At 42.6% G+C, this 26,663-nt stretch overlaps 1 protein-coding gene across 7 annotated transcripts; it reads left to right on the top strand.

Annotated features, from left to right (window-relative positions):
- Positions 1–836: 836 nt before the first annotated feature.
- LOC120568351 (E3 ubiquitin-protein ligase RNF31) lies at positions 837–26,234 on the top strand. Of its 7 annotated transcripts, none has more exons than XM_039815781.1 (25): positions 854–1,130; positions 2,661–2,680; positions 5,417–5,615; positions 5,724–5,870; positions 6,824–6,979; positions 7,226–7,282; positions 7,777–7,975; positions 9,201–9,378; positions 9,918–10,051; positions 11,325–11,497; positions 13,916–14,149; positions 15,409–15,594; positions 15,725–15,892; positions 15,982–16,167; positions 16,768–16,974; positions 17,066–17,239; positions 18,089–18,187; positions 18,352–18,441; positions 19,773–19,887; positions 21,091–21,203; positions 22,048–22,158; positions 22,725–22,773; positions 24,276–24,372; positions 24,770–24,935; positions 26,023–26,234. In XM_039815781.1, the coding sequence occupies exons 2-25, from the start codon at positions 2,670–2,672 to the stop codon at positions 26,071–26,073; spliced, it is 3,300 nt and encodes a 1,099-aa protein (XP_039671715.1). In that variant the 5' UTR covers positions 854–1,130; positions 2,661–2,669; the 3' UTR covers positions 26,074–26,234. The 7 variants fall into 7 exon arrangements, with proteins under 7 accessions (XP_039671713.1, XP_039671715.1, XP_039671714.1 ...); XM_039815780.1 differs by having other exon boundaries at positions 5,411–5,615; XM_039815779.1 differs by lacking the exon at positions 2,661–2,680 and having other exon boundaries at positions 837–954.
- The last annotated feature ends 429 nt before the right edge of the window (positions 26,235–26,663 follow it).

The raw sequence follows: 26,663 nt of genomic DNA, 5'->3' as shown, positions 1-26,663 counted from the left end.
AGGCGCTTAGTGACAATGTGACTGGTTTAAAGAAATGCCAATAAACCAGAGCACGTTTTTCTCCCATCCCGGAAGCGATATTACGAATCCCACTATGGCCACGCCAAGACCCGCCCTTCAATAGCATTCACACACTACTATTGGCCAGGCGTCCATGCTTACATGTACAGGTCCTATCCCCTGACCAATCCCCTAACCCTAACCAATCGAGGTGAAATGCCTAACACCAACCAATCGAGCTGCTTCGTAGGGCGGGTCTTGGCGTAGCCATAGTGGGATTTGTAATTTTGCGTCCAGGAATCCTTGTTTTATGATAGCTTCTTTTCTTTTTTTAAAGGTTTAAAAAACTATAGGGCCCCATCTCTGCTGCATCATTACAATGCTACTTACTACTAATCTAATAATATAGGATACTCCTGACTCACAGGTTACAGCTCTGCATGGACATAAAGACATGGACACTTAACCAATAAAAAGGTCATTTTGATTGAGTTGAAAACATCTTATAATCTTATTTATAATTTAGAATAGAAGGGATAGCATAGGCCTATATTTGTAATGGAACTAAAAAAAAGACAAAAATGATGACTAGTCTTTCATTTAAAATATAGTCCAAGTCATAATCTGATATCAGGAAATATGTGAAATATGTATACAATTTTATTTTACAATTTAATGGGCAACTGTAAAATCACTGCGTATCATACATTTGCGTTTCAACCAGTGACTGTTTAGCTTAATACATGAATAACAGGTAAATTTAGCTAATTTACAGCTGAAATGGATATATCTTATATGTAACGATCCGTTCAGAAAGAAATGGGTGACGTCACCTATACTGCGACACATGTTTTGCTCCAGCTCGAGGGGAGAGCCCGTTGTGTTATCGTCGGGATTATCTATCCATGGATTCTACACTGGTCATCATTATTCACTACCGGTTTTGTCGTCAAAGTAAGTTTTACGTCCCCGGTAGACAAATGCGTTGCTGTAACACTGACCACCTTACATTGCGTTGTCTAGGAGACCGTAGCTCGCCGTAGCTGGGTGTGAATGAAATCAGCGTGCTGAAGGAGGGGACCGTGAAGAGCATCTCCGGGATTTCACCGTCGTACTCCCGCAGACCAGAGGTAGGACCAGCCTTTATTACCGACCACTGTCACACTGGGGCAGCCCGCATATCCTGGGAGCATAGCTGCGCGTGAGTCTCCGGTGGAACGACGTGTCGTGTTAAATTAGGCTAACGTTAAACCTTGTATTTGGTAAGCGAACGTTACATGTTTAGAGGTCCAAGTTAACGTTAGCACGTTCACAGTTTCAGAAGCACGTTAATGATAGTGTCACTGGTCATTTAACCTGCTGCACAGTAATAAAGACATCCACAGCCACGTAGTGACTGCTGTAACAAGTCCAGCATTGCAGTGGTTTGACTGAGGTAAAATTCATTTTAAATATCTAAATTAAAAAGGTATAGGTTACGTGCAGTTTAGTGTCCCAAATTATTTTCCAAAAACTGAGTGTCCCAAATGATGAAGGTCTTATTTGAGACAGGTAACCCTAACACAGCAGGTTCATAATTAAGGACATTGTATGGGGAATTGGGACACTAAACTGCACGTAGAATCTTCCATAGGGAATTTGGGACACTAAACTGCACGTATGCCGAAATGAAAAGATTGCTTAAATCATTAATGCCCATGGTCCAGGTGGTACCTGCATCTATTATAAACACTTGGTCAAATATAGTTTTTGTATAATTAACTTCAGTCTCTGCCAGAGACACCTGCTTTTATAAGTAACGTAAAAGTAACGAGTAAAGTAAAAAGTTACTTTCCATAGGGGGTAACTAAGTAAAGTAACGAATTACTTTAAGAAGTAACAAGTCCAGCATTGCAGTGGTTTGACGGAGGTAAAATTCCTTTTAAATATCTAAATTAAAAAGGTATAGGCTACGTGCAGTTTAGAGTCCTAAATTATTTTCCAAAACCTGAGTGTCCCAAATGATGAGTGAAAAGGAGGTTTGAGAGGGATGTGTGGCTTGAGACCAGTGGAGGGGTCGGTGAGAACAGTTCAGTCCAGTCACTTTTAATTCCACACTTTCTCTTTATTCAAGTAATATCAAGGTAACAGGTAGGTGTGTGTGTGTGTGTGTGTGTGTGTGTGTGTGTGTGTGTGTGTGTGTGTGTGTGTGTGTGGATATGGGATACAATTAGCTTCACAGTGCCACAATACAAGGCCACAATTCATTTGAAAAACAATACATACGTTTTCTGCCCTTTTATTAATAATTAATAAACTAACAATGAATATAAATAATCAAACGTACTTTTCTTACACAGGTAACTCAAATGATCAATGTAAACCAATTTCAACTGTTCAATATAGCCTACCAGCACCTTTAAACAGCAGACAAACAAAGGAATGCAAGATTAGCGCTCGCCTTTTTTACATTAGCAACGTTTCAAAGTAAAAAGGTATGAAACTTGCATAGCTCAATAACACACACAAGGCAGGTCCAGGTGGTACCTGCATCTATTATAAACACTTCATTACAAAGCAACATGTTTTTTTAAGCTCTGCTCTTCCTAAGTTTTATGTTTTAAAATCTTTATCTGCACACTGCTCCAATTAAATAGTGCATCTCTCTTTTAATTGTGCAGACCTCCTTTATGCCTTGCAGGTAAGTATTTTTTTCTTGCATTTTTTGTCTGGATGTGTGCACACTTGCCGTGTTTTCCCTAGCTTTGTGGAAGACTTAGATGCACTTATTTGGCGGGGGTTTAGGTGTCCTTCCTTAAGAAAATGTTACATTTTTCAATTAAGTAAATGCAATTTCCCCATACATTATGTGTCTCTTTGTGGAATTTTCTCTCTGTGGTGTTTTTGTGTCTCTTTGTAGTCGTGTCGCAGTGTTTCCTTTAGGATTTTTTTTAGCAGTGGGGGCAAGTCTGTCCGAACAACAACCGTGACGTTTTTGGTGGAGCTGTTCGTAGTCGACTCGGAAGAAAGCGAACGTTTTGACAATAAACTACATCAACACAACAGTATGTGGAGTTAAACTGGACAGGCCCAATAACATCTGAGTAGTTGTACTTGTTGTTAAATTGCAATGTGAGCGGCAGCCTTATGTGCATCATGTCGGCAGGATCATTTAAAAGGCAACCGCAACTCAATTTTTTTGTACAGCCTTATTTCTGATACCGTGGCGGCAGAAATTTTGCCATGGTGGGCCGCCATTACAAAATCAACATAGAGGAAACACTGCGTGTTGTGTCCCTTTTTGGTCATTTTTGTTTCCTTTGGGGTTGTTTTGGGTCTCTGTGGTCATTACCCGTCTCTTTGTTGTCAGTTTGTGTCCCTTTTGGACCATTATTATTAAACATTATTGGAAAAGCTAGAGCAGATAGGGGGGTGTGGAGTTAAACCTTTGAATGAACTTTTCACAGAAGGCATTTTTAACTTGTCAAAATTAGGTGTAAGTAATAACATTTCAAATTGCTGTATCGCTATAACTGCTGGAATTGAGTCAGCATTTTTTTTTTTTTAAACCTGTGCCTTTCCTGCTATGACGAGTGAAAATGTCTACCATTAAAAAAGTCTGTGGAACTGATTTATTTAGGAAGGATAAAGAAAACTTAGTGAATGCTTCGATGCTGGAAATAAGATGTAAGTCGCTCTCTCTATCCAGAAACGGAAGTTAGAGAGAGGAAGACCAAACTCTGGGGCATTCTCATCACTCCGATATCTAGATAACAGAATATTTTATAAATGTATGGCCCAATCCCAAAGTGAGCCCTGAGGACTAAGGACTAAGGACTCACAGACTTAATTGATCTCAGGTACTAAGTGAGTGAGTGTGTGAGGCCACAGATCGTTAGATAGGTAGAAATGGGATCGGGACAGCACTTCACGAGATCACGTTACCTTGGCGACGTTTAATAACAAAGATGTTGCTGACACTTGCCGGTTTGGGAATTTTCATTTTAAGTTTGTTGCTTTCCACACGGCCAAGGAACAGGAGACGGCTACCTGATTCCACACTCTTGTTTTACGAGCTGGACAACAGGTTGGTCCGTTCCGTGGTCGTGTGTCGTGCTGTTGTTTACCTTCGTAATTTCCGGATTTCCCTATCGTCTCCGCGGTGAACGTCACAACGCTTTGAACCGTGGGTAATTCCCTTTGGTGAAGTCTGCATCGATGCAGACTCACGGAAAGGGCTCGGTAAGTACTGTAATGTACTCAAACCCTCACGCCCTTTGAAATTCCACATTGGGATAACCCTAAGCCCTTATGAATTTCGCGAGAACGCGCACCAAAGTCCATGAGTCTGTGAGTCCGGACTTTGGGATTGGGCCCCTGTGACTTACTGTAGATGCATCTATATGTTTTTTTATCTAGGGCTGCACCATATGAGGAAAATCTCTAATTGAGATTATTTTGACTGATATTGCAATTGCGATATGATTCACGATATTGGAGGGAATCCTTTTTATATCAATATTCTTAAAATAAAAAAATGAAATGATTATAGTGTGATTTAGGCTGTAAGATAGGATTTGTAGGCTGGGTGTGATGTGGGAGCAGGGAATGTGGACCCAAACACAGAGAGAGGCAGGCAGGCAGGAGATGGAGGCGAATCAGGGATTTAATGTAACACAAAAAGCGGCAGTACAACGACTGGAAAACTCACAGGGAAATGCACAAACTGACGGGCTAAACACAGGCAGAGCAAACTGACACACACAGGAACACAAGGCACAGGGAAGCAACACAAGGGTACGGATACAAACTGATCTGACAAGACACCAAGGGATTCACAGAGGTTAAATACATGAGGTAATGAACAAATGAGGGACAGGTGATACAGCAGGTGAAACACATCAGGGCGGGGCAGGACAAACATAGGCGGGAAAACACAGGAAGTAAACTGGACAAGACAGAATACCAGGCTATCAAAACAAAACAGGAAAAACAGACAGAAAACATGAAATCAACTAAACACAGGAACATGACAACACCAGACAACATAAGGGAGAACAGAGAACACAGGAATAAGCCAAAACATACACAATTCAGAATAACCAACAAAAACAGGAAACAGAACAGGGAACACAGAAATACACAGGGAACATAAATATACACAGTCCAGAATTAACCAAACAGGATAAATACAGAAAACTACCATTGAAACAACATATACCAGGCAAAACACCAAAACCATAACCACAATACTTCATTCAGAATGGTTAGACACATATTTTACCTTTTAACAAATATTGCAGTTCCCCCTGGAATTTGGATATTGCACTAGTCCATATTATGATTTCGAAACAAATTGCGATTAATTGTGCAGCCCTATTTATATCTCAAGTAATTACATGCTAGTGTTTACTTGTGTGTGTGTGTGTGGGTGTAGAATGCCATCTCTGTCGGAGCAGCTGCAGGAGGTGCGGAGTCTGGCTGAAGTGTGTCTGTACTCTGGTGGCAAGGTGGTGGAGGTGCGGGTTGGGGTGATGGCTATGGCAAATCTGCCCTTACCGCCCTGCTCCAAATACTGCCACGTCGCCGCCGAGACCATGGTCATAGAAAACAGCTTTGGCAGCAACAGGAAGGAGGTGAGAGAGAACAAGTGCACATACAATATCCCCACCTGGAAATACCTATATGACGTCCATCCAGTGGCTTGTGGGCCGAATGTTCTGTTCTCTGTGTTTTTTCTTCAGACCCTTGCATCTCTCCAGCGCTTGTCTACAGCATTGAACATCCTAGAAAAGTATGGCTGTAATTTGACAAACCCCAACAGGCCAAAGTACTGGAGAACTGTGAAACACAACAACCCAGTGTTCAGGGCCACCGTTGATGCTATTCAGGTAACATAAAAAACACATTATAGTAGAGTATTACAAGTGCTCTATAAAGGTGTACTAGGGATCAAAAGAACTTATAATTAGGGCTGGGCGATAGGGAGAAAATCAGATATCACAATATCCTTGACCAAATACCTCAATATCGATATATTGTAGGGTTGACAATTGGGTTGACAATTGGTGCTTTAACAAAATATCTTCAAACTTAGATTTTAGATAAATAATCATCAGTAATGTGGACATAATGTCTCAGTGGGGAAAAGGCAAATAATAGACCAGCTACAACAGTCTGGTAAGTTCAGAGAATGACATGACTTTACTGTTATGCAGCCTTTAAAACCAGTAGAAGACAACACTTATGTCATATCACGATATTACCATATGCAAAATCTAAGGCGATATCTAGTCTCATATCACGATATCGATATAATATCGATATATTGCCCAGCCCTACTTACAACAAAATAAAGTAAATACAAAGAAACGACAACTGAGTAAATGTTTACGTGCAAGCCTTCGTGACATATCTGATGCCATGTATTGTCAGTCTACTAATTGTCTGTATTTGTCTACAATATTGTCTGACAGACGGTATTACAAATATGGAATAGAAAGTAGTTAGTAGAGATATGAGCATATTCATTGTTCTCACTCACTCCTCCATTTGGAACAGAGTAGTCATTGTTCAGATGGGGAACAGCCTGAACAGGCCCTGAACTTGTCCTAATCCTGTCCCAAACCTTTCCCGAAACTGCTCAGAAACTTGTTCCAATCCTGTCCTTAACCTGTCCCATTCTTATCCTGACCCTGTCCTGAGCTTGTCCCAAATCTGTCTTTATTCTGGTCCAAACTGCTACAATTTTCTCTCAATTCTCAGTCCCTTTTACTCTCGATCCCAAGGAATGATTTCCCAAGGTGTGGTCACATCACATCCCGTTTGTTCTTTTCGCTCCCAGGGAGGACGAGCAGTGCTCTGTCTCTATGGTTACTCCAATCAGCAGCCAGATGGGCTCAGCTTCCCCGATGATGTCACAGATCCTGATGTGGGCCGAGTTGCTGCAGTAACACTCGAAGTGATGAGTCTGAGGATGGAACTAGAAATGCTCATTAAGGTGTGTGTGTGTGTGTGTGTGTGCGTGTGCGTGCGTGTGCGTGTGTGTGTGTGTGTGTGTGTGTGATTATTGTTGTAATCATTGTAGAAGAAAGTTGTTGAAGCTTTAATGGTGATTATATAATCGTAAGCTGCTTTTTCTGAGGCACTGGTCTGGTATCCTTATACGTGTATGCGTAGGGCATTGTTCCTTTTGCTTACCTTGAAATAAAAAGCTTTAATAACAACTTATTTAATTTGATCACAGGATGCTCATCCCCACCCTGAGTTCTATGAGAGAATCCTTCCTACGCTGAGACACAAGGTAGAGTCCATCATACTACCATCGTATCTGTCGTTTAAAGGATAGGTTCACAATTTTTCTGTCCGTCTTAAAATAATTGTCAGGTGTCTATATGAGCATTGTAAGCTTTTGTCCTGTTCATACTGGCCATTAAAATATCCCTTCATAATGTGATTCCAATGTAAGTCCTCGTTTTGTGCAAAAATGTGTTGAAAAGTTCCAAAGTAAGTAGTCTTCTTAGTATAAAATGTAATAAATAATGATTTTCTGGACAGTGTTTCCTGTTGACCTGCAGTGAAGGGAGAAAGGGAATTCTATACTAAAAAGGTTATAACTTCGTAAAATACTTACACAGTGGGCTGGCGAGGAGAGCTTTGTCTGATAAAGCCAGTGTTTCTGCTATTAGTATTGCATTACACCGAATAGAACCACGTCTTATTTTGAAGTTTATGATGACGTGGTGATGTAGTGCCAATTCTTCACGTCCGCTTTTCCCCACTCTTCTCTCCTCTCAGGATGTGGGTCTCAACACTGACACTGTGGTCTGCCACTTCTCCTCCACTTCATGCCGTTCAGACGGTCAGACCAAGTCTCTAGCCTTCCCCCTCCACCATCACTCCTCCAGGGAGAACAGTCATGGCCAGTCCCTGTCCCCAAACCACCAAAGTCTCAGGTCCATTCAGGTCTTTCCCACTTCTTCAAAAAAACACCCAGGTGAGGAGAGAAAGCACTATTTTAAGGCTTTGACTACTTGGTTAGCTATGCATTTATCTGTGCGTGTTTACAGTGTGTGTCCATTTATCGACAGACCGCATGCAAGTACACACACACACACACACACTTCCCCCTTTCAAATCAAGTAAAGTGATTTTTGCATATTATTAGTTATTTTTTATAAACATTGACTGATTGATGGTGTTTCACTTCCCCAGTGTTAATAGCAACTCCCTACTTAAGCTTGATTCATGGTTCTGCGTTAAATCTAGGTACGTAGATGCGGACCCTACGCCATAGCCTGACGCACCTCCCCAGAAATGTAACTTCATGTCACTGCGACGCAGACCGCAACGACTATGATTGGTCGGCTTAGCTGGACTCTCTGTGAACAACATGAAATCGAGGAGAGGTTAGCTCTTAGCTTTTCCTGCTACAGCGCTTCGACCGTGATCAGACAGCACAGGGGAGACCCTTTGTTTCTCCGACTCCACTGATAGAGTCGCCTCTCGCTCCGAGGCTAATCCCCCCGTCACTCTCTTACTCGCTGTACTACACACTGGCTCTACCACACACTCCCCACGCATACACACATACCGGCTCTGCTATTCTCTTAAAAGAGATATGCTAGAACTACGCAGACACACCAGCGCACAAGTTTAAGTCCTCACAACCGTGTAGGACGCTTATTTGGGCTATGGCGTAGGCTCAGCGTGGAGACTACATACTACTATAAATCAGCCATAAAGGTCCAGTGTGTAACATGTTTAGTTGTTTATTATCAAAATCTGTGTTGCCCGTTCACAAACGTGTCCTTTTTGGCCGGAGTGGGCAGGGGCGGCGGCCTTTAGTGGGCAGCGGCGGCAGCCGGAGCGGGCAATCAGACCAGCCTGAGCGGCCTCGAAACACTACCACCCCACCGGGATAAAGAAAAAGGATATTGAAAAAAGCAAAAGTCCGGCTTTTTGAAGCGTGAAGGCTACCGTAGCTGTAGAACTGCGCGCTGCGAGAGAGTTGATTGCAATATACGATCCCAACGCTAGATGGGAGAAATTCCCACACGTTGGACCTTTTAAGGGCACGGTGCTGCAGTGGTTAGCACTGTTGCCTCACAGCAAGAGGGTGGGTTGTTGATGTTGTGATAATATAATTGTGAATTGGCACAGATTATAGCAGAAAATAATGTGGCCGTAGTTGGTACAGTAACTTGTTATCTCTGTTCCAGAGAACTGCACCATCTGTGGAATATTCCGTATCTCTGCCCACTGCCTCACCTGCCTCCTGGGGCTCTGCTCCGAATGTGACAGACTGTACCACTCCTACCCTGAGAGGGCCAACCACCGTCGCACAGCTGTCTCCTCATCCTCATCATCATCATCCTCCAAAAACAGGAACAGTCAAGGGTCAGGCAATATGAAATGGCAATACTCTGATCCCACTGGCCCATAGCCAGTGCTGGTTCTGACTATTTGTCAGTCAATATCAAATAACAGTTCACTCCCGAAATTTAGTGTCCGCATCGCTGACTTGAGGAGTCACTTTCTTTGCTGCTCAGCTACCCTCTTCTGCCATTTGTGGTTAGGTGCAGATCCGTTGTTGTTGTTGTTGTTGTTGTTGTTGTTGTTGTTGTTTCCCTGTCGATTAAATAGATGTATAGATGTATCATTATGTTATATCATTGTCCTTTTTTAGTTTTTTTTTTTCCCTAAATAAGTTCAACCAATCAACTTCTGTAGTTGACAAACAGTCCCGGCTATGGTCAAAGTTAAAGCTGATCACAGCAAACTGTAGTGACAGTTTAGACATAGTAGAAGTCAAAGTGTTAGAACCAAGTGCTAGTATGACTATGCTAAAAAAAATCAATATATATGGATGTACAGTATATTCAGTCGTTACGAATTGATACAGCAGCAGTGTAACAGTCCCTCTTCCCATGTTTCAGGTCTTCCGCCTGGTGTTGCCTCCACTGCTCTAAAGTCAACTCCGTCCAGGAAGTGCTGTGTGAGGAGTGTGAGCGCCCTCGACTGGAATTGATCAGCTCTAAAGTAGACGAGACTCAGCCTGCCACCGTCACTGGTCCGTGTTGTCTCTTGGTGCATCCCTCAGCCCCAGTATCCCAATCAGTCCAGTATCCAATCACAACTCCTTCATTCTGCTACTTTCTAGTTTCCTCTGTGACATAGAAACTGAGATAAAAGCAAATACGTCTATGGCAGCTACCCTTCACTTATTACTCCTGCTGTCCCTTTGGAGAAAGTTGTTAGGCTTGTCGACTTGAAATAATTCATTATGTATTAATTGAAGTATGCATTGTAGTCAGTATATCATGAGGATTTCAATGTTTGTAATTTAAATTGTGAAAGTAATACTTGATTATAATATTTAATGTGAATTGGTACCTTTGGTTACACTTTACTTGAAGATATCTACATAAGAGTGACATGACACTGTCATGAACGTGTCATAAACATTATAAACAAGTCATAAACGTTTATGACATAACGCTTCTTTTAGTAAGTGTCATTCGGTTTTTGTCATGACAAGTTAGGGTTAGAGTTAGAGTTAGGCTTAGGGTTAATGTGTCATGACAGTGTCATGTGTTCATGACAGTGTCATGTCACTCTTATGTAGATCCCTTCAAAGTAAAGTGTTACCGCGCCTTTTTTATTTTAGGCCCAAGTACAGCCTCAACCATCAGTATGTATGTGAAAATTCGACGGGACTAACCCCATGTGATTTAGAAATCACACACACACGTCTGTGTTTCATTCTGCGCATTCGCACGTGATAAGCAAAGTCTGTATTTCTGTCTGTATCTATACAGTCTGTATCAAATTTACTGACATTATCCCCAGATATGATGTCAAAACATTTATTTTATAATTGCCAACGCAGCCAATACAACCCTGAATCACTGAGTTGCCGATTTGCACGGTACTTATATTATCACACAACCTCTGTGTGTATGGTTATATGCGATGGAATGTTTTGACAAAGTACAGACATGGAAGATTCGCACGGGATTTTGATCACAGACGACCTTCACAAATAGTACAAATTACTAGAAGTCCCCGGTTAGTACTAGTCCTGTGCGAATAGAGTTTCCGAGCCCTTTTGGGTTCAGGCTCTGGAGGGCTTTATCCCTTCACTCTCCTGTAAGACTTTTACTGTGAAACACCTGAGACTGGGCCATTATTTGAGTTTCAGCTTTCATTTTTAAATGTACACTTTGATCTTTAGTCTCTTTAACCCTTTTCATTGACAATGGCCTAAGCTTATTTAATTCTTAGGAAGAAATGGCCCCAGTGTGTGTGTGTTTTAATGTGTGTGTTTTAATGTGTTTTCTTAGACTGGCAGTGTAAGAGCTGTACCATGGTGAATGCAGCCAGCAGTATTCTGTGTGAAGTGTGTGAAAGACCTCGTTTGGCTACACGACCTCCAGTGACCCCGTCACACCCACCCATCACCCCCCCCAGACCACCGGCACCAGTACTGGGCATGCCCGGTGACCCTGACAGCCAGGTGTGTGTGTGTGTGTGTTATTCATTAATTAATATAATTTGTTTATACACCGCCACACCAGTGCATAGCCTCAAAGAGTGCTACTTGAATCTGTTTTGTATTTATCATTTAATTTCTGTGAATTCTAGCCACAGACAAGTAAGGCATCCATATTGTTAACATGTGGTGGCTTCGTTCTGAATTTCTCACTGCAAGCATAAGTGTAAGAAAATGTGAGGGCAGCTAGCGGCACAACCAGGGGTTGATGCAGACGGTATAAGTGAAGTATGAAGTGAAGTTAAGGAGGGATCTGAAGGAAAGGAGAACATCCTTGACTTTACAGCAAAACTACTGAAAACGGCACTCGAGCTTGAAGAAGATGAGGACCTCGGTATTGAGCGAGCACATCGGTCGCTGGCACCAACACTATCAAACTCTTATATTTCCACATCAGTTGTGGTCATAGTCGTCAACTTTCAAACAAAGCAGCAAATTGTTAACAAAGGCTGAAGCACAAAAGATCTGCAACTTCTAATTTTGAAAGGAATAACTACTTTAACATCACAGCATATCTGAACCAGCTTTTCTCCATGTGTGAGACCGATATTAGAAATAATATACAAATAAAATCGACTAGTTTTAAAGGAAACTGAAACACAGTATCAATGGTAATGTATCAGAAAAGCAAGTCCTTTTTTAAATCAGTCTCTCACATAGCCTTCAGAGGGAGTTAGAGCGAGAGTGATAGCCTTCTCTGCAGCAACAGCTCAGAAAATGAACTTCACTCGATCAGTGTTCATGGCTGCTACAGGATAAACACATCGATCCCTGATTCAAGCCTTCTGCTGACCAGCTTCTTCAAAAGGTTCTTTGACGGTCTCCAGACCTCCATCACTTGATTTTGTTCTTCACTTTTTTTGCTCATTTTAGATTAACTAACACGTAAAGGTGCTTTACTCAACATTCAGAACATAGCAGCAAACATAGCAGCAAACAACTATTTAACCGTCTGAGAACGAAAGACGCACTGGCGCGTGCGTCCTAACGATGTTTGACAAAACCCCTACTGAAAAAGCGATATTACAAAATTTCATTTCAGACATGTATTTACTATTTTAATCATATAACCCAAGACTTTGGTAGATTCATTTCAAGCACCGAAACAATTCGTACAACACATAATAAGTTAAGCTTTGTTTTCAAAAGAGATTTGAGGAATTTCAAAAAGCCAACGTCAACATTTCAGCTTTAGCCCCAAATTATCTCTTTACACATTGCTTTAGAAAAAATGTGGGTTTATGTGGTTTAATTTTCAAAAAACACAATTTTTTTGTTTTTTTACTACACATTGCTGCAGCTCCTCTTTTCCCCCTGTGTGTTGAGCTCTCTGTTTTAGCTTCAGAGTGAGACATCTCACTTCTGTTCCATCTTTGTTGGGAGTCACACATGCGCAGTAGCTAGGTAAGGACTACTAGCCAGTCAGAAGCAGAGTATGAGAGCGTGCTACGCTAGCAGCTAGGTGAGCATTATAACGTGTGTTACAAAGTGACGCACGTTCATCACGGAAGTAAAGGCTGGACTACAATAGAGCTGTTTGGAGCAGTTTATATAACACAGATATGTAACACGATAAAGGAAGGATAAAGGAAAGGGAAAAAGCCAAAAAGCATAATATGAGCACTTTAAGAAGATATGTGAAAATGCCCTTAGACCTCAGAGTGTTAATCATAACTGTATATAACTATAACTATATAAGCCTCGGCAACCGGAAATGACGCAATACGCTTACCACAGCACGTCAGCCAAGCAGGAGGGAGGACAGCCAAGCTATTGTAGCCAGTTTTATTGATTAAAGTAGAAGCTGCTTCGCATATGCATAATACGTTGTGCCCAATGTCGTGTTCAATGAAGCCGGCTATCGGACTGGCGCTCAGATCGCCTATTGGCGATCTCGAGTAACCACGATTAGACAATTTGAAAAGACAAGCAATTGCCCAAGCCTATTTGGTTTGTCCGTTTGTCCGTTTGTTCGTCCGTCAGCAGGATTATGGAAAATTGGTGGTTTTCATGAAACTTGGTGGAAAGGTGTAGCCAAGGAGGAACGCATTCAATTTCGGACTGGATTCGATTCACGGTGGCGGAGACGCAAATTACATTTACTTTGAAAAGGCAAAGCAGCAAATACTGCCTCGCTGTGTGGTGGCTTGTGGAGGTGTAGTTTGAAGAGTTCAAACCTTTGAAATGTGAGTTCCGATTATTCGGTCAATCACACACTTGGTTTTGTATCATTTAGGTGACTTTATCTGTGACTAAGGTTGATTATAGCTCAGGGTGTGCACTTAACACAAAAGCATTTGCAGATAATGTTTTGGCTTTTGTATACTTAATGACTCTCTCTCTCTCTCTCTCTCTCTGCCCCTTCTGTATCTCTCTGCCCAGTGGGTGTGTCAGTTCTGTACCTATCTGAACTACTCTCCAGCTACAGTGTGTGAGATGTGTGACCTGGCTCGTCCAGAGCCCGCACCCCTGCCTGCGAAGCTCCGCCCTCCCTCCCCTGTCAGACGGGTCCCCGCCCTGCCAATCAAACCCAAAGAGCCCGCTCCTGAAGACCTGGATTCCTGGAGGCAGAGGCTCATGAAGGAAGAGGGACTGAAGCTGATCCAGCTGATTAGAGCAAGTCACCTTCATCACCCGTCATTGTGTAACTACATGAAGGGAAATTTCACACCTATGTTTCGGTAGACTCGGTGCGATTCAGCGGTGAAGTTGCGACATTGTTGCATTTTTAAATTTGGTTCGGTTTGTGTTCAGACTGCACTTTGTCAAACGCACAAAACATTGTAAACAAATGTCAAACGGTCACTTGATTATTGGACATATAATCTGAGCGAGTCCGTAAATATTGTGCAAGGTGGAAATTGCAGGCTAGTAGATGCACTGTTTTTTGGTTCACTTCCTATATTTGGGTCGGATTGCGTTCTCACTTAAAGTGAACTAAACTTTAGTGCACTTGGAAGCAAAACGAGAACCCCGTTTTCAAGCGGACTTCAGTTGGTTTGGTCCCAACCCGGTCTCACGCCAGGTCGTGAAATAGTCACGTTATTTAGATTTATTGATACGTTTACAGGTCACAATTTTGACGTTTATTTTGTGTACACGTCACGAATTTTGAACGTGTACAGGTCACGATTTTCGCAACTGCTCTGGGGGACGCAACAACGGGGAAATGAGGCGCCACACTCCGGCCACAACAACAGGACGGACCGCCACATGTGGGACGCGATACCCGGGCGCATCATCAGGCGCAGGGGCACACAACAACAGGGAAACGAAACGCCACACGCCGGCCACAACAACGGGACGGGCCGCCACTTGCGGGACGCGATCCCTGGGCGCAGGGGCACTCAACAACGGGGAAATGAAACGCCACAACAAAAGGACGGTTGTGGTTAAGAAAAGAAGAACAGGGAAAGGAACCGTCACACGCGGGACACGCCGACAACAGCGGGACGGTTGTGGTTAGGAAGAGAATAACGAGGAAAGGAACTGCAACACGCAGGACATGATCCCTGGTCTCCGGGGTGAAAGTCCTGTGTTGTTTGACCCATCCACCACCCCAACCAACCTCCCCGCGTGGCCTTTGGCCTTACCAATACTACTCGCTACCGTAGTCGTTCTGTGATCACGAAATATGCTTCCCATTGAAATACATTGCTTTAAAATTCATAATCGCCCCCCCAAAAAAAAGACAGCATTATCGTGTCCTGTCCACGACTCAATAGATTCAATAACGTCACCATATCACGAACTGCCACGAGACCGGCCTGTTTGGTCCGCACCAGGGTTCGGTTAAAACGGACCAAACTGCTCAGGTGTGAAAGCAACCTTTAGTGTCTGTATTCTAGTGTGTCTCTCCATTGTGTCTGTGTCAGGACGGGGAGAAGAAAGGAGTGAGTCCAGAGGAGGTGTACACAAGCATGAGGGTAGCAGGGGACAGCAGCATTCTACCGTGCAAGTGGCTCAAGACAGAGCTTCCTCTGCTGTTAGACCAGATCAGGACGTTGGTGGCAACATCTTCCCTTCAGTCTGTTTCTGACAAGACTACAATAGAGCGCACAGTCAGTATGCTTCTCTCAGTACAATCTAAGTCTGTCTAAGTCCCGACATATCACATCCTTACTGGATGTTCCTCCGACTGTCACTGTCAGACGTGTTTTTCTGTTAGTGATTGACTTTCCTCTTACACAGAGCAGGTCATGTATAGCTCCTGCTGAGGATGCTGGGAAAGAGGTGGGCCCTGCAGAAACTGAAAGTGGGGTCCAGTTGTCCAGAGTCGAGGCCAAGCAGGCGTGGCTGACAGCAGGGGGCGAAACCGAGAGAGCTGCCAGGCAAGCTCTGAGAGACAGACTCGCCAAGGTGACGCACACGAGATGCAAAATGATATTCCATCAGTCTCCATTGTTTGTCTAGAGATTGTATAATTAATCCTCACGCTACCCTCTCAGGTAAAGGAGCTGTGTGCGCTGGGCTTCAGCGACAAGGCTCGCTGTCATGAGGTTCTGAGGCAGAGTGGCGGTGAGGTGAGAGGGGCCCTGGCCCTGCTGCAGCGACCCCTTCTGGAGCCCTTCCACAAGCACATTTGGAGCGACAAGCCCGAGCCTCCTGTAGACATCCATCACCCTGACAAACAGGTGTGAGCAGGCATATACTGTACTGTACATCAGGCCTGGGTCCACTCACAGCTAACCAAGCCATCTTATTTCTTGTTATTAGTCTGGTATTTTGGAAATCATAACCTCATCATCATAACTTTTCTTCATTTGCTCCTCCCTCCCACTCATGTCATGGTAATCGTGTCGTTTTAACAGCAATTTACTGCTGAAATAAGTTATTGTTATAAGTTATTGGTATTACATTTGTAATAAATCATTTCATTTTGACCATATGGCCTTAGCAATAAACAAGCCGTTCTTCAATGTCGGCGCCTGTTGTATTGTGCTCTTCCTTTTTTTTTTTAAGTATCAGTTCAGGCACCGTTTAGGCACTGGCACCGTTTTAAGAGTATGGCTTCAGCACCGGTATCGGAAAAAAATAAACGATACCCAGTTATTCGCATAACTGGTTAATGCCCTTCAAGGTTTCCATTGTCAGAAATCGTTGGGCATTAACCCTTGCTGAATGCAGCTAAAGAGTCCACTTGTAGAGCATAAGAACAGGCTGGGATAGCTGGTAGGATATGTGAAGTCTAACCTTGTTGTATTCTTCTACATCATTTCTTTCTTCTCTACCAGCACATATGTCGGAGGTTACTAGCAGTGTACGATCTTCCCAGCTGGGGTCGCTGTGAGCTGGCACTGTCGCTGCTTCTGGAGCACAGCGCACCTTACTCCCTGGAAGATGTAGTGCAGGCTGTGCGAGAGTCCCACGACAGGGAGTTCATCAAGAGAGTGCTGGCTAAAGAGTGTCCCATCTGCCTCTCTGTCTTCCCCCACAGCAAGGTACTGCGACACAGTGAATGTTTATGCTTTGCAAGTGTCGAAGCATATCTTAAGTCCTTTTCCTACTTTCTCGCCCTCTCTTCTCTCTCAGATGCAGTCTCTGACGTCGTGTCAGTGTTCTGTGTGTTGTGGTTGTTTCCAGCAGCACTTCACCATCGCTGTAAGGGACAAACACATAAGAGACATGGTGTGTCCAGTCTGCTGGGAGCCGGACATCAACGACCCTGAACACCTCAACAGCTACTTCTCCACCCTGGACATCCAGGTAGGAAAGCAGATGAACCAAGGAAGGAATGACAGGGGGGGGATAACATACTACTAGTGCCCGGTCACACCGGAGAGTGGCGTAACAGAGTTCTTGTGAGATAGGCGGTGCTGAAAGTTTAGTGGCGTAACGGCTACTCGCACCCTCAGTCACTAGTCTGGATCTACGCAAGTACATTTTCAGGATAATTGCTCGACATTTCGGCGCATGACTCACACACAGCATGTCCTTTACCTTCCTCTCTCTGTGTGTTGCCGTTGTCAAACTCCCTTCGCTTCGGGGAAAAAATAACAAACTTCGAGCTAGCAAGCCACACGCTGAAAATGGCAAGTTTTGAAAAACATTGGGATCGTGCAATAAGACAGACCTGCTCGGTTCTTTCAGGGAATGATTGGAAGTATTTACAAAGAATATGTTTACAGCATTGACTCTCTAACTGGAACGTTTTGGGACCAATTGGCGGGCTTGCTGTGGCCAAAGTACACACAGCGATACACTGGTAGGAGCAAATTATATTTAACCATGTATCCAGATAATTTAAATAACCGGGATATTTTGGCTTCACTTTTGTACAGCGGGAGAAAGTGGAGACGCGTCGCCCATCTGTCTATACAGTCTATGATCCAGAGACTTAGAAGACATTATACAACTGTTCTCACAGACTGAGTATTTTACTCATATTCATGAGTGTCCCTTTAAAAGATCATACCTGTGGTTTTGCACATCTCGGCTCATCTACTACAAATAACGTTTTAGGTTTCTATGCTGACTGGGTTCTTACTACCTTTCAGGGATTGATTTCTAGCTTGTATTATTTCTATGGTTGTATTATTGTATTATGTGCTTCAGCTGCGAGAGTGTCTGGAGCCAGAAGTCTATGAGCTGTTCCATAAGAAGCTGACAGAGCAGGCTCTGATCAAGGACCCCAAGTTCCTCTGGTGCTGTCATGTGAGTACATGACGAGTCACTCTTGGCTTTGTCAACAAAAAATGGTGGTGAACAAATTTCATAAAGTACAATTTTTAAGACTATGCAAGGAGAATGGAGTATTATTAACTCATATAAATACATATGAGATATTAATACTCCGTTATCCTGTTCCCTCTCCTCAGTGTTCATATGGGTTCATCTATGATGGAGACCAGCTTAAAGTCACCTGTTTTCAGTGCCGCAACAGTTTCTGTGCTCAGTGTAAAAAGCCTGTAAGTATTATGTGTCGTGTTGTGTTGATCCCCCTCTCTTTCTACCTTCTACCTTTAACAATGTTTTACATGAATTATGTCAGGGACACACTAGAAGACCTACAATGTTATAGGGTTTAATATACCTCCTAAATAACCGGGATGTGTGTAACATGTCCATATGCTGGCAGCAGAATTAAAGGAATTAGCATTAGCAGTCATTATACAGTTAATTAGTCTATACACATAAATGAGTATCTTCATCGTTTCCCCTCCTCTCCACCATATCACCTGTTTCCCTCCCTGCAGCCATGCAAATGATTGTGACACACAAATAACGTATTATTGTGCTAGTTTCAGCATTAAGTTATTTAAGCTCCTTCTCGTTTTTGTTAATTATTTAGGATTGTTATTAATATATTTTAATTTGTCTAGTTTTTATGCCACCCTTTATGCCTGTTTTGAACAAGATGCTCAAGGCAGCTGCCTACTGCAAGAGGAGTTTGTGATTAAAATAATGTCTAATTCACAGTTTTTGTATAAATGCTCCTACAGCATAATGAGAAATGTCTTAATGATCTTAACTTCGCAAAAGACATTTCAAAATTTACAGTAATCTACCGGTTACCCATGAGTAGCAGTTTATGCATCTTGTAAACACACAGCCGGGACGGTGAACTTTCCCATAATCCTCAGATTAGTTAAGATGAATACACCACAACATGTCTGATACTTAGCTAGGTGTTCTCTGTCTGTCTGTCGATTGATTTTTGTCACCACGATAGTGTCACAACCGTACAAAACTTGTGTGTGTAGTTGAGATCACAATGAAGGCAGAGTTCAAAGATGGGTGTGGTCTGAGTAAGGGCGGCAGAAAGTACAGGGGTAGGATGTAGGGCAGGGACCACCCCACTTTACGCCCCTGGCCCGATTTGTCGTTGCGGCAGGTGTGTTCCCATCGGAAGATGGCTTCTAGTCTTTGTAAGGTTAATAACTAATGTTACTTTTCTTACTTCTATACATTGTATCTTTCAGAATTTTTTAATTAAAGCCATGCATTTGCATTTGTGCACATTCAGCACCACTATCCTCATAGACAGCCATGTACATTAAACTGTAACTTTATGTTTCCTCATAAAAATATGAGCTAACTGAATAAATGCTGAATAGTGTGATAGTATAGTTAGAGTGTTAAACATAGTGAGTCAATTGAAATGAACTGAAAAAAGAATAACTTAAAATGAAGTTCCTCTTTAGCTTCTTTAGTCTAAAGCATTGATTTCACCAGGAAAATGACAGGTGGGCACCGATGGAACACACAGTAAATGCATGTTTCTGTACTGTCTCTGCAGTGGGAGTCTCAGCATGCAGGTCTGTCCTGTGAACAGTACCAGTTATGGAAGAGGGAGAATGATCCAGAGTATCAGAGACAGGGCCTGGCTGGATACCTCCGAGACAACGGCATCAGTACGCACACACACACACACACATACACACACACACACACACACACACACACACGCATACACACACACACTACGGTTCTCTAGCAGCAGTTGTCGAAGCTAATAATATTGTTCTACTTTAGCTAGGGGTGCACTAATAATAGATTTTTGATTTATATGTAAACCAAAACAGCATGTAACCAGCTGGCTGGTAGACAACAGTATTTTCTCTAGCCCACGTCTAATTAAGCATAATCAGCTCTGTGTGTGTCCCTCTGCTTCGGTTTCACTCACCACTGAGTCTGACTTAATGTCCCGCCCACAACACTATCTGACTCTCTGTTACTGGGAATTATGTTGAAAGTTTCTAATTTATAAAATAATTGCTTAAAGCATTTAAAGATAGTTTTGTTATGGAGTTTGTAACATTCCAAAATCTTAATTTTGATTTAAAGATTTTCATTTTCACTATCCAGTATCAGTTGATCCCTAATCAGGACACAGACTTAGCGATGCTAACCACGGCACTGTGTACATTAAGATAGCTGTTTATTGTTTTGAGAGTTGTCCATGTTTTCATCTTTAACTTTGAGCCTCTCACTGTGTGTTTTCACTTCATCAAAGTTGATTGGAACATTTTGGCCGCCTAACACTGTCTTGTTCAGCGTTCAGTGGCACCTTGCCGATCAAGGCTAGCTATCTAGCGCTAGCTGGTAACTTAAATGAAAGTCTTGATTTTCATCCAGGTCTGTATACTGCTGTACATGCAGATGAACAGCACCTGGATGTCCCTGCTTTTCCCGCTGGTAAATCTCCACTGGATGATTTGTGTCAGCTGGGTTAAAACCATAGCCATTGAAACCATAAACGACACTAGCTTAGCCACGTCATCTTCCCCGGCTCCGCCTTCTTGTCCAAATATGGTCACTTCTGGCTCCCAAATACAAGATGGCGAAGGCCAGAATGCAAACTCGAGGCTGCAAAACGGCAGTCCACAAACCAGTGGGTGACGTCACCGATGCTACGTCCGTTATTTTTAGTCTATGGGTGAAACACGTTAACTCAATGAATAAATAATCTATGCTCAGTCTGCTTTCTTGTACACTAGATTCAAAAGATTTTCCTGTATATACTGACTGCCTCCCTCCTCTCTCTTTTTTCCCTCATCCTCTTTCTCATTCATTCACATCCTGCCTGTCACTCCTCCTCGCCTCCTTCCCTCTAGCCTGTCCTAACTGTCGCTTTCAGTACGCGCTGTCTAAAGGAGGCTGCATGCATTTCTGCTGCTCACAGTGTCGTTACCAGTTCTGCAGCGGCTGCAACAACCCGTTCCACACTGTAAGTCTGACACATACTGTAGTCCTGTACCACGTTTTCATGCCGTAATTATAAAATAGTAATGGAGAAAGTACTGTATTTTTATTAGATGGAATTATGGTCCACATATTTACCGTTTATTACTGCACCGTGAATAGTATTACCCCTTACATTTTGTGTTTCAATCATTCGCATAAACAAATGCCTAAATCACCCCATATAGAGTCAGTAATCCCTGTTTCAATTTGTTTTTGACTTGTCTCACTTTGCCAGACCTTCCTCCACAGCGATGCAGAGGAGGGTCTGGCTAGTCCCGACAGCATTCCGGGATGGGAGAAAAACATGCTCCCGTTTATTTGCCTGTCTTTAAACCAATCACAATCGCCATGAGCGGCGCAGTTCGGATTAGCACCAGACAGACACCGTGCAACCAGTAACATAGCTCAAGCACGGCGCTAAAACTGGTCACATTCGATTAGCATGAAAACATATCGGTCGACTCGGTACACACGTGTTATTAACCCCTAGGTTCATTTTGCGCCGGATTTGTCCTTGAAGTACAGTATACTTGAGGAAATATACTTAGTTCTTTTTCACCACTGATTGTGACAAATTGTGCAGCTTCAATTAAATCATATTTACCAACAGGTCCCTCTGTATGCTTTTTATTAAGATAGTTAGTGAGTTTGTGTGTAGTGTATAACTTGGGTTGTGTTTGTTATTGTCATTTTGGTATGGATTTTGCTCATCCAGAAATGCAGTAAATAATAAGATACATTAAAAGAAAGGATTCTTCACCTCACTCAGTTCTAAACCCTGCATGAACAAGTGACCGGTGTCTCCTCTTCTCCTGTCTGTCTAACAGACCTGTGCAGTGGACGAGTGCAGTGTGTCTGGATTACATGCCCACCATCCCAGAGACTGCCTCTTCTATCTGAGAGACTGGGAACCTTCCAGACTGCAGGCTTTACTGCAGGTACACACACACACACACACACACACACACACACACACACACACACACACACACACACACACACACTGTACACATATCCTCTGCATTTCAAAACATGCCTTGAGATTTCTGCCTCCAACACAGTATAATGGATGTGGTTTGTGGTGCTCACAGCATTGGATAGAAGTCTATATCATTTGCAGACCTCACTGAACCTTCTAATAAAACGCATTGACAAATTGGCAAAGAAAACATAACTGAAATCACAACATTTCACACAACACAACAACGAAACAAAAATAACATTTAAGAAAGAAAACAATATGTATTTGACCACTCAATGCTTTCTCATTGCCTGCCAATTCTTTTTTACATGACAACTGCACATTGTAGAGCTCTTAAACGTTAACCTTGATGCAGCATATTTAACTGTTATACTCTGACACTGTCCTATGATACAATAACTTTGGTCAAAACCAAATTCAAACTGTGTTTATTGGTGGTGATTTGCACCTCAGGGCTACTGTACAAAACTGTGTAAATCAGATGTGAGTAACAAGTGTTCTCCTTTTCTTTGTGACTCACAGAATAACGGAGTGGCCTTCAACACTGAACCCCCCCCTGGAACACAGACAGGTAGGGCAGAGGACTGTACCGCGGAGCGAGTGCCACATAGCCCGGCTTTCTTTGTGTTAGCTGGCTCGAGGAAAAACCTTAAGCCCCATTCAGAGAGAACGGGTATCGTGATGATGATGATCATCATCTTTGTCTGTTAACTAAGGTTTTCTCCATCCGGCTCTGTGCAGGTTCCCATTAAAAGGGATTTTTGGCGCGTTGTTTGACTGTTCTACAGCAGAAAATGGACTCATGGCATGTCGTCCACTTCAGTGAAGAGGAACAAGTTGTTATAATGGAGATTGTAAAAAAATACTACAGCAAAAAGCAACACAGTGACTACGTTTACATGCAGCCAATAACCCGTTCAAAACCGGAATATTAGCAATAACCCGGTCGCGCACGGCCATGTAAACACCGGCAAAAACCCGAATATGCTCATATTCCGGTTTTTAAAAACCCGAATATGCTACCTGGGTTACCCCTTTTCTAACCCGAAATTTTGGTCATGTAAACGCTTATCGGCATACCCATATCCCCCCAAAAGGAACATTGATTTGTGTTCTGCGCATGTTCTATTCGCAAGGAATCTTGGTCTTTTGAGTAGAGGAACTTCTTGTATGCGCCAGAAAACATAGTTATAATAATAATTATATACTATAATAATATAGTTATATATATGTCAATGCAGAAAACCTGCGCGCAGTATACCGGAAGTAAACAAGAAGTAGAGGTAAACATGGCGAGACGCAGCACAGCACCACACTTTTGGAGCGAGGAGGAAACCAATTTCTTTATTAGTGTGGTGAAAACCATGAATATAATGTCTTTTGTTGACGGTAGAAAGTACCGAGATAGTGAGATTTATAAGAAGGTGACCGAAAAGTAATTGCGTCTTAAGGTTGTCCGTAGGCTACGTCTATCGTTTACGTCGGGATATTGCCAATTGATTACAAATTCCATGTATACAGGAGTAACTCTCTCTGCTCACGCATGTAAACGGGTTATTCCGAATGTTTCAGAAACCCCGAATAGTGACCTTAACCCGACCATAACCCGAATATTGACAGCTTGTAAACGTAGTCTGTGGCAGCAAATGAGGCTAGAGAGGAATGCTGGAGAGAAAAAAATAGCTAATTGTGTAAATGTATTAGATGTGATAAATCAATCAATCAATCAATACTGTACCAGCAGTGTCAAACGGACTAGGTTTGCAAAATTCCAGGAATATTTAAGGTGGAAACTTTCCATGGGAATTAACAGGAATTTTCATAGGGTTTCCTGTGAAGGAGCACGGAGCTCACCTCATCTCACAGCTCTTCTATTTCGTTTTTTCGTTGCTGCCCTCCAAACGGTTAAAAAAAATACACGAACTGTTCCAAAAAGTAATGAAATGATTAGTGACATAATATCCTTTCCAGGGCATTTGATCTTTGTAAGTCTTTTATTATTTTTGCAATTCCCTTTTCCCGCTGATCTTTGTCTCTCTTTCTTTATATTTCTTTGTCCCTCTCTTTTGTCAGGTCTGTGTGGAGTGATAGAGCAGAAGGACGAGGGAGGGCAGCAGCCAGATTCAGCTTGTGGAGCTCAGACCCAACATGGGCATGCTGGACTCTGCGAGTATGAGTGCTTCATTGAGTATTATTTGTTGTACTGATGCCTTGGTCGCCAACAAAGGCAAAATGTATGTTATTATTGTACAGTATGTTATTTGTGCTACAGTGTGTGTCTAAGGCCAGAGTCTCCCCAAGGTTCAATCATTTCCCACCTTTGTGGTACATGCTATCGTATCGTACGTGCCATGCTCCGTACTTGAGAATTGAAGGCAAGTAAAATGTTATCATACCTGATACAAAGAACCCAGGTTGTAAAAAGAATACAACTTTCTTTCTAACAGGTAACGGGTAACAACAAAATCTCCATACTGACTTTTCATCCGTTACACCATCAGTTCAGCGTACTAGCAGGGAGCTTTCTGTGTGATTGTGCAAACTAATAGTGTTGTACTCGTCTCCAGGAAGCATTACCGGGAGTACCTGGTCAGCCTGATCAACAGCCACTCGGTCGACCCGGCCCCCCTCTACAGCTCCAACGAGCTGCTGCTGGCCTGCAGGAGATACAAGGTGGACGACAGCCGCAGGGACGGAGAGGACGGCTTCACCTACTTCAGCAGACTGCTCCAGGTGTGTGTGTGTGTGTGTGTGTGTGTGTGTGTGTGTGTGTGTGTGTGTGTGTGTGTGTGTGTGTGTGTGTGTGTGTGTGTGTGTGTGTGTGTGTGTGTGTGTGTGTGTGTGTGTGTGTGTTTGTGTGTGTGTTGTGTGTGCGAGCATGTGTGTGTGATTAATAAATGCCTGAAGATGGTCTAGAAACGAAACCTTGCCTATTATTATACTATATGTAGTTTTTTTTTTCTTCAAGTTAGACATTGTGCTGGAGTTTTCTTTGCAACTTCTGACCTGCTTGTCCCCCTCCGATGCACCTGTCTCACGTTATAGATGTGCTAAGTATTTTTACTGTACTGATTAATAAATGTGACATCCACCACTTTGACGCAGACGTAAATATCTTAATTAGATCCCCAGAGGATGGATCGTAAAAAGTGGCGATCCCCTGACTTTTCCTATGGCTTCCAACGACTTCTTGATGGATTGTCGTTCTCTTTATGTTCAGACATTCATATTACCCTCAGGATGAATTAGAAGCACTTAAGTGATCCCTGCATCCCCTGATCATTTTAAAGCTATCTCTGCATATTCAGAGTTCAAGTGTGTGTGATATTTTAGTCATTGGAACTGTTTTTAAACTGCATTTTCTATGTTCTGTACAGCACTTTGACTTGAAAGCGCTTTATAAATAAATGTATTATTATTATTATTATTATTATATGGTGACATTTATAGCAGCGCCTTTCAAAGTCTGTCACTGTACCAAAGGATGTATAGACCGCTATCACTGGATTACTTTGATACTGAAGAAAACTTAAAAACATGATTGTTCGCAGGCGTGTTCTGCAGTTCATCACGATAATAGCTTGTTGTCTTACTATCGTGTTCCTACGTGGTAATTTATTTATATATAAATATATATATATATATATATATATATATATATATATATAAATATAAAATACCTTCATTCTGGATTTCAGGAACTTTACATACATTCTGTATAGACCACTGTATGAACATATATGTTGTATAAATTTTATTCAATCTTTTGCATTTCATTTTGAGACTGTGACACTAACAGCCCTTTGTGGTCTCTCTGCAGAAACTGATGGATGAAGTACCACTTGGTGACAAGGTGCCACGCAAGAAATAATGAATCACTTCCTGTTTCCTGCAGTGACCTTGTTGCCCTTTCAACTTAAAACTCAAAATGGCAACAGTTTGCTTCAGGTTTTTGGATCTGTATATGTTAACGTATGTTCCAATGATAGGGTCGATAAACAGGATAGTCCGGCAGCCCAGAGCCTTTTGATCAAATGAAAAGAGTACCAACATTTGAGCACAGGGGCATCCAGGGAATGACCTCTCATATGCAGATATGATGTCTGCTGGAGCCACACTGTTGCGTTTGGCCCCTGGGGGCCTCAAAGAGGGCTGAAAAAATGTGTTCGATCAAACATTCAAAAGTACCATCTCAAACCAATCTGATATGAACAGGCAGGTCACACGGAGTACTGAATGGCCCCTGCCAGACAAATTATCTGCTGCAAAGGGCCCGGCAGACACCAAAAAAGGGCCCCTCAGATATGGCCTAGATCAAACGAAGGAGGTACCACATGAAACCACCTTGAAATGAAAAAGCACATCCCACCGAACCCGAAAATCACCATGCCAGACAAATTACTTGCTGCAAAGGGCCTGCCAGACACCCCTCAAATGTAGCCCCAATATACAATATCATAC

The sequence above is a fragment of the Perca fluviatilis genome, chromosome 11 (genome assembly GCF_010015445.1).
Source record: "Perca fluviatilis chromosome 11, GENO_Pfluv_1.0, whole genome shotgun sequence".
Lineage (NCBI taxonomy): Eukaryota > Metazoa > Chordata > Actinopteri > Perciformes > Percidae > Perca > Perca fluviatilis.
This window is presented reverse-complemented; position numbering and strand designations above follow the sequence as displayed.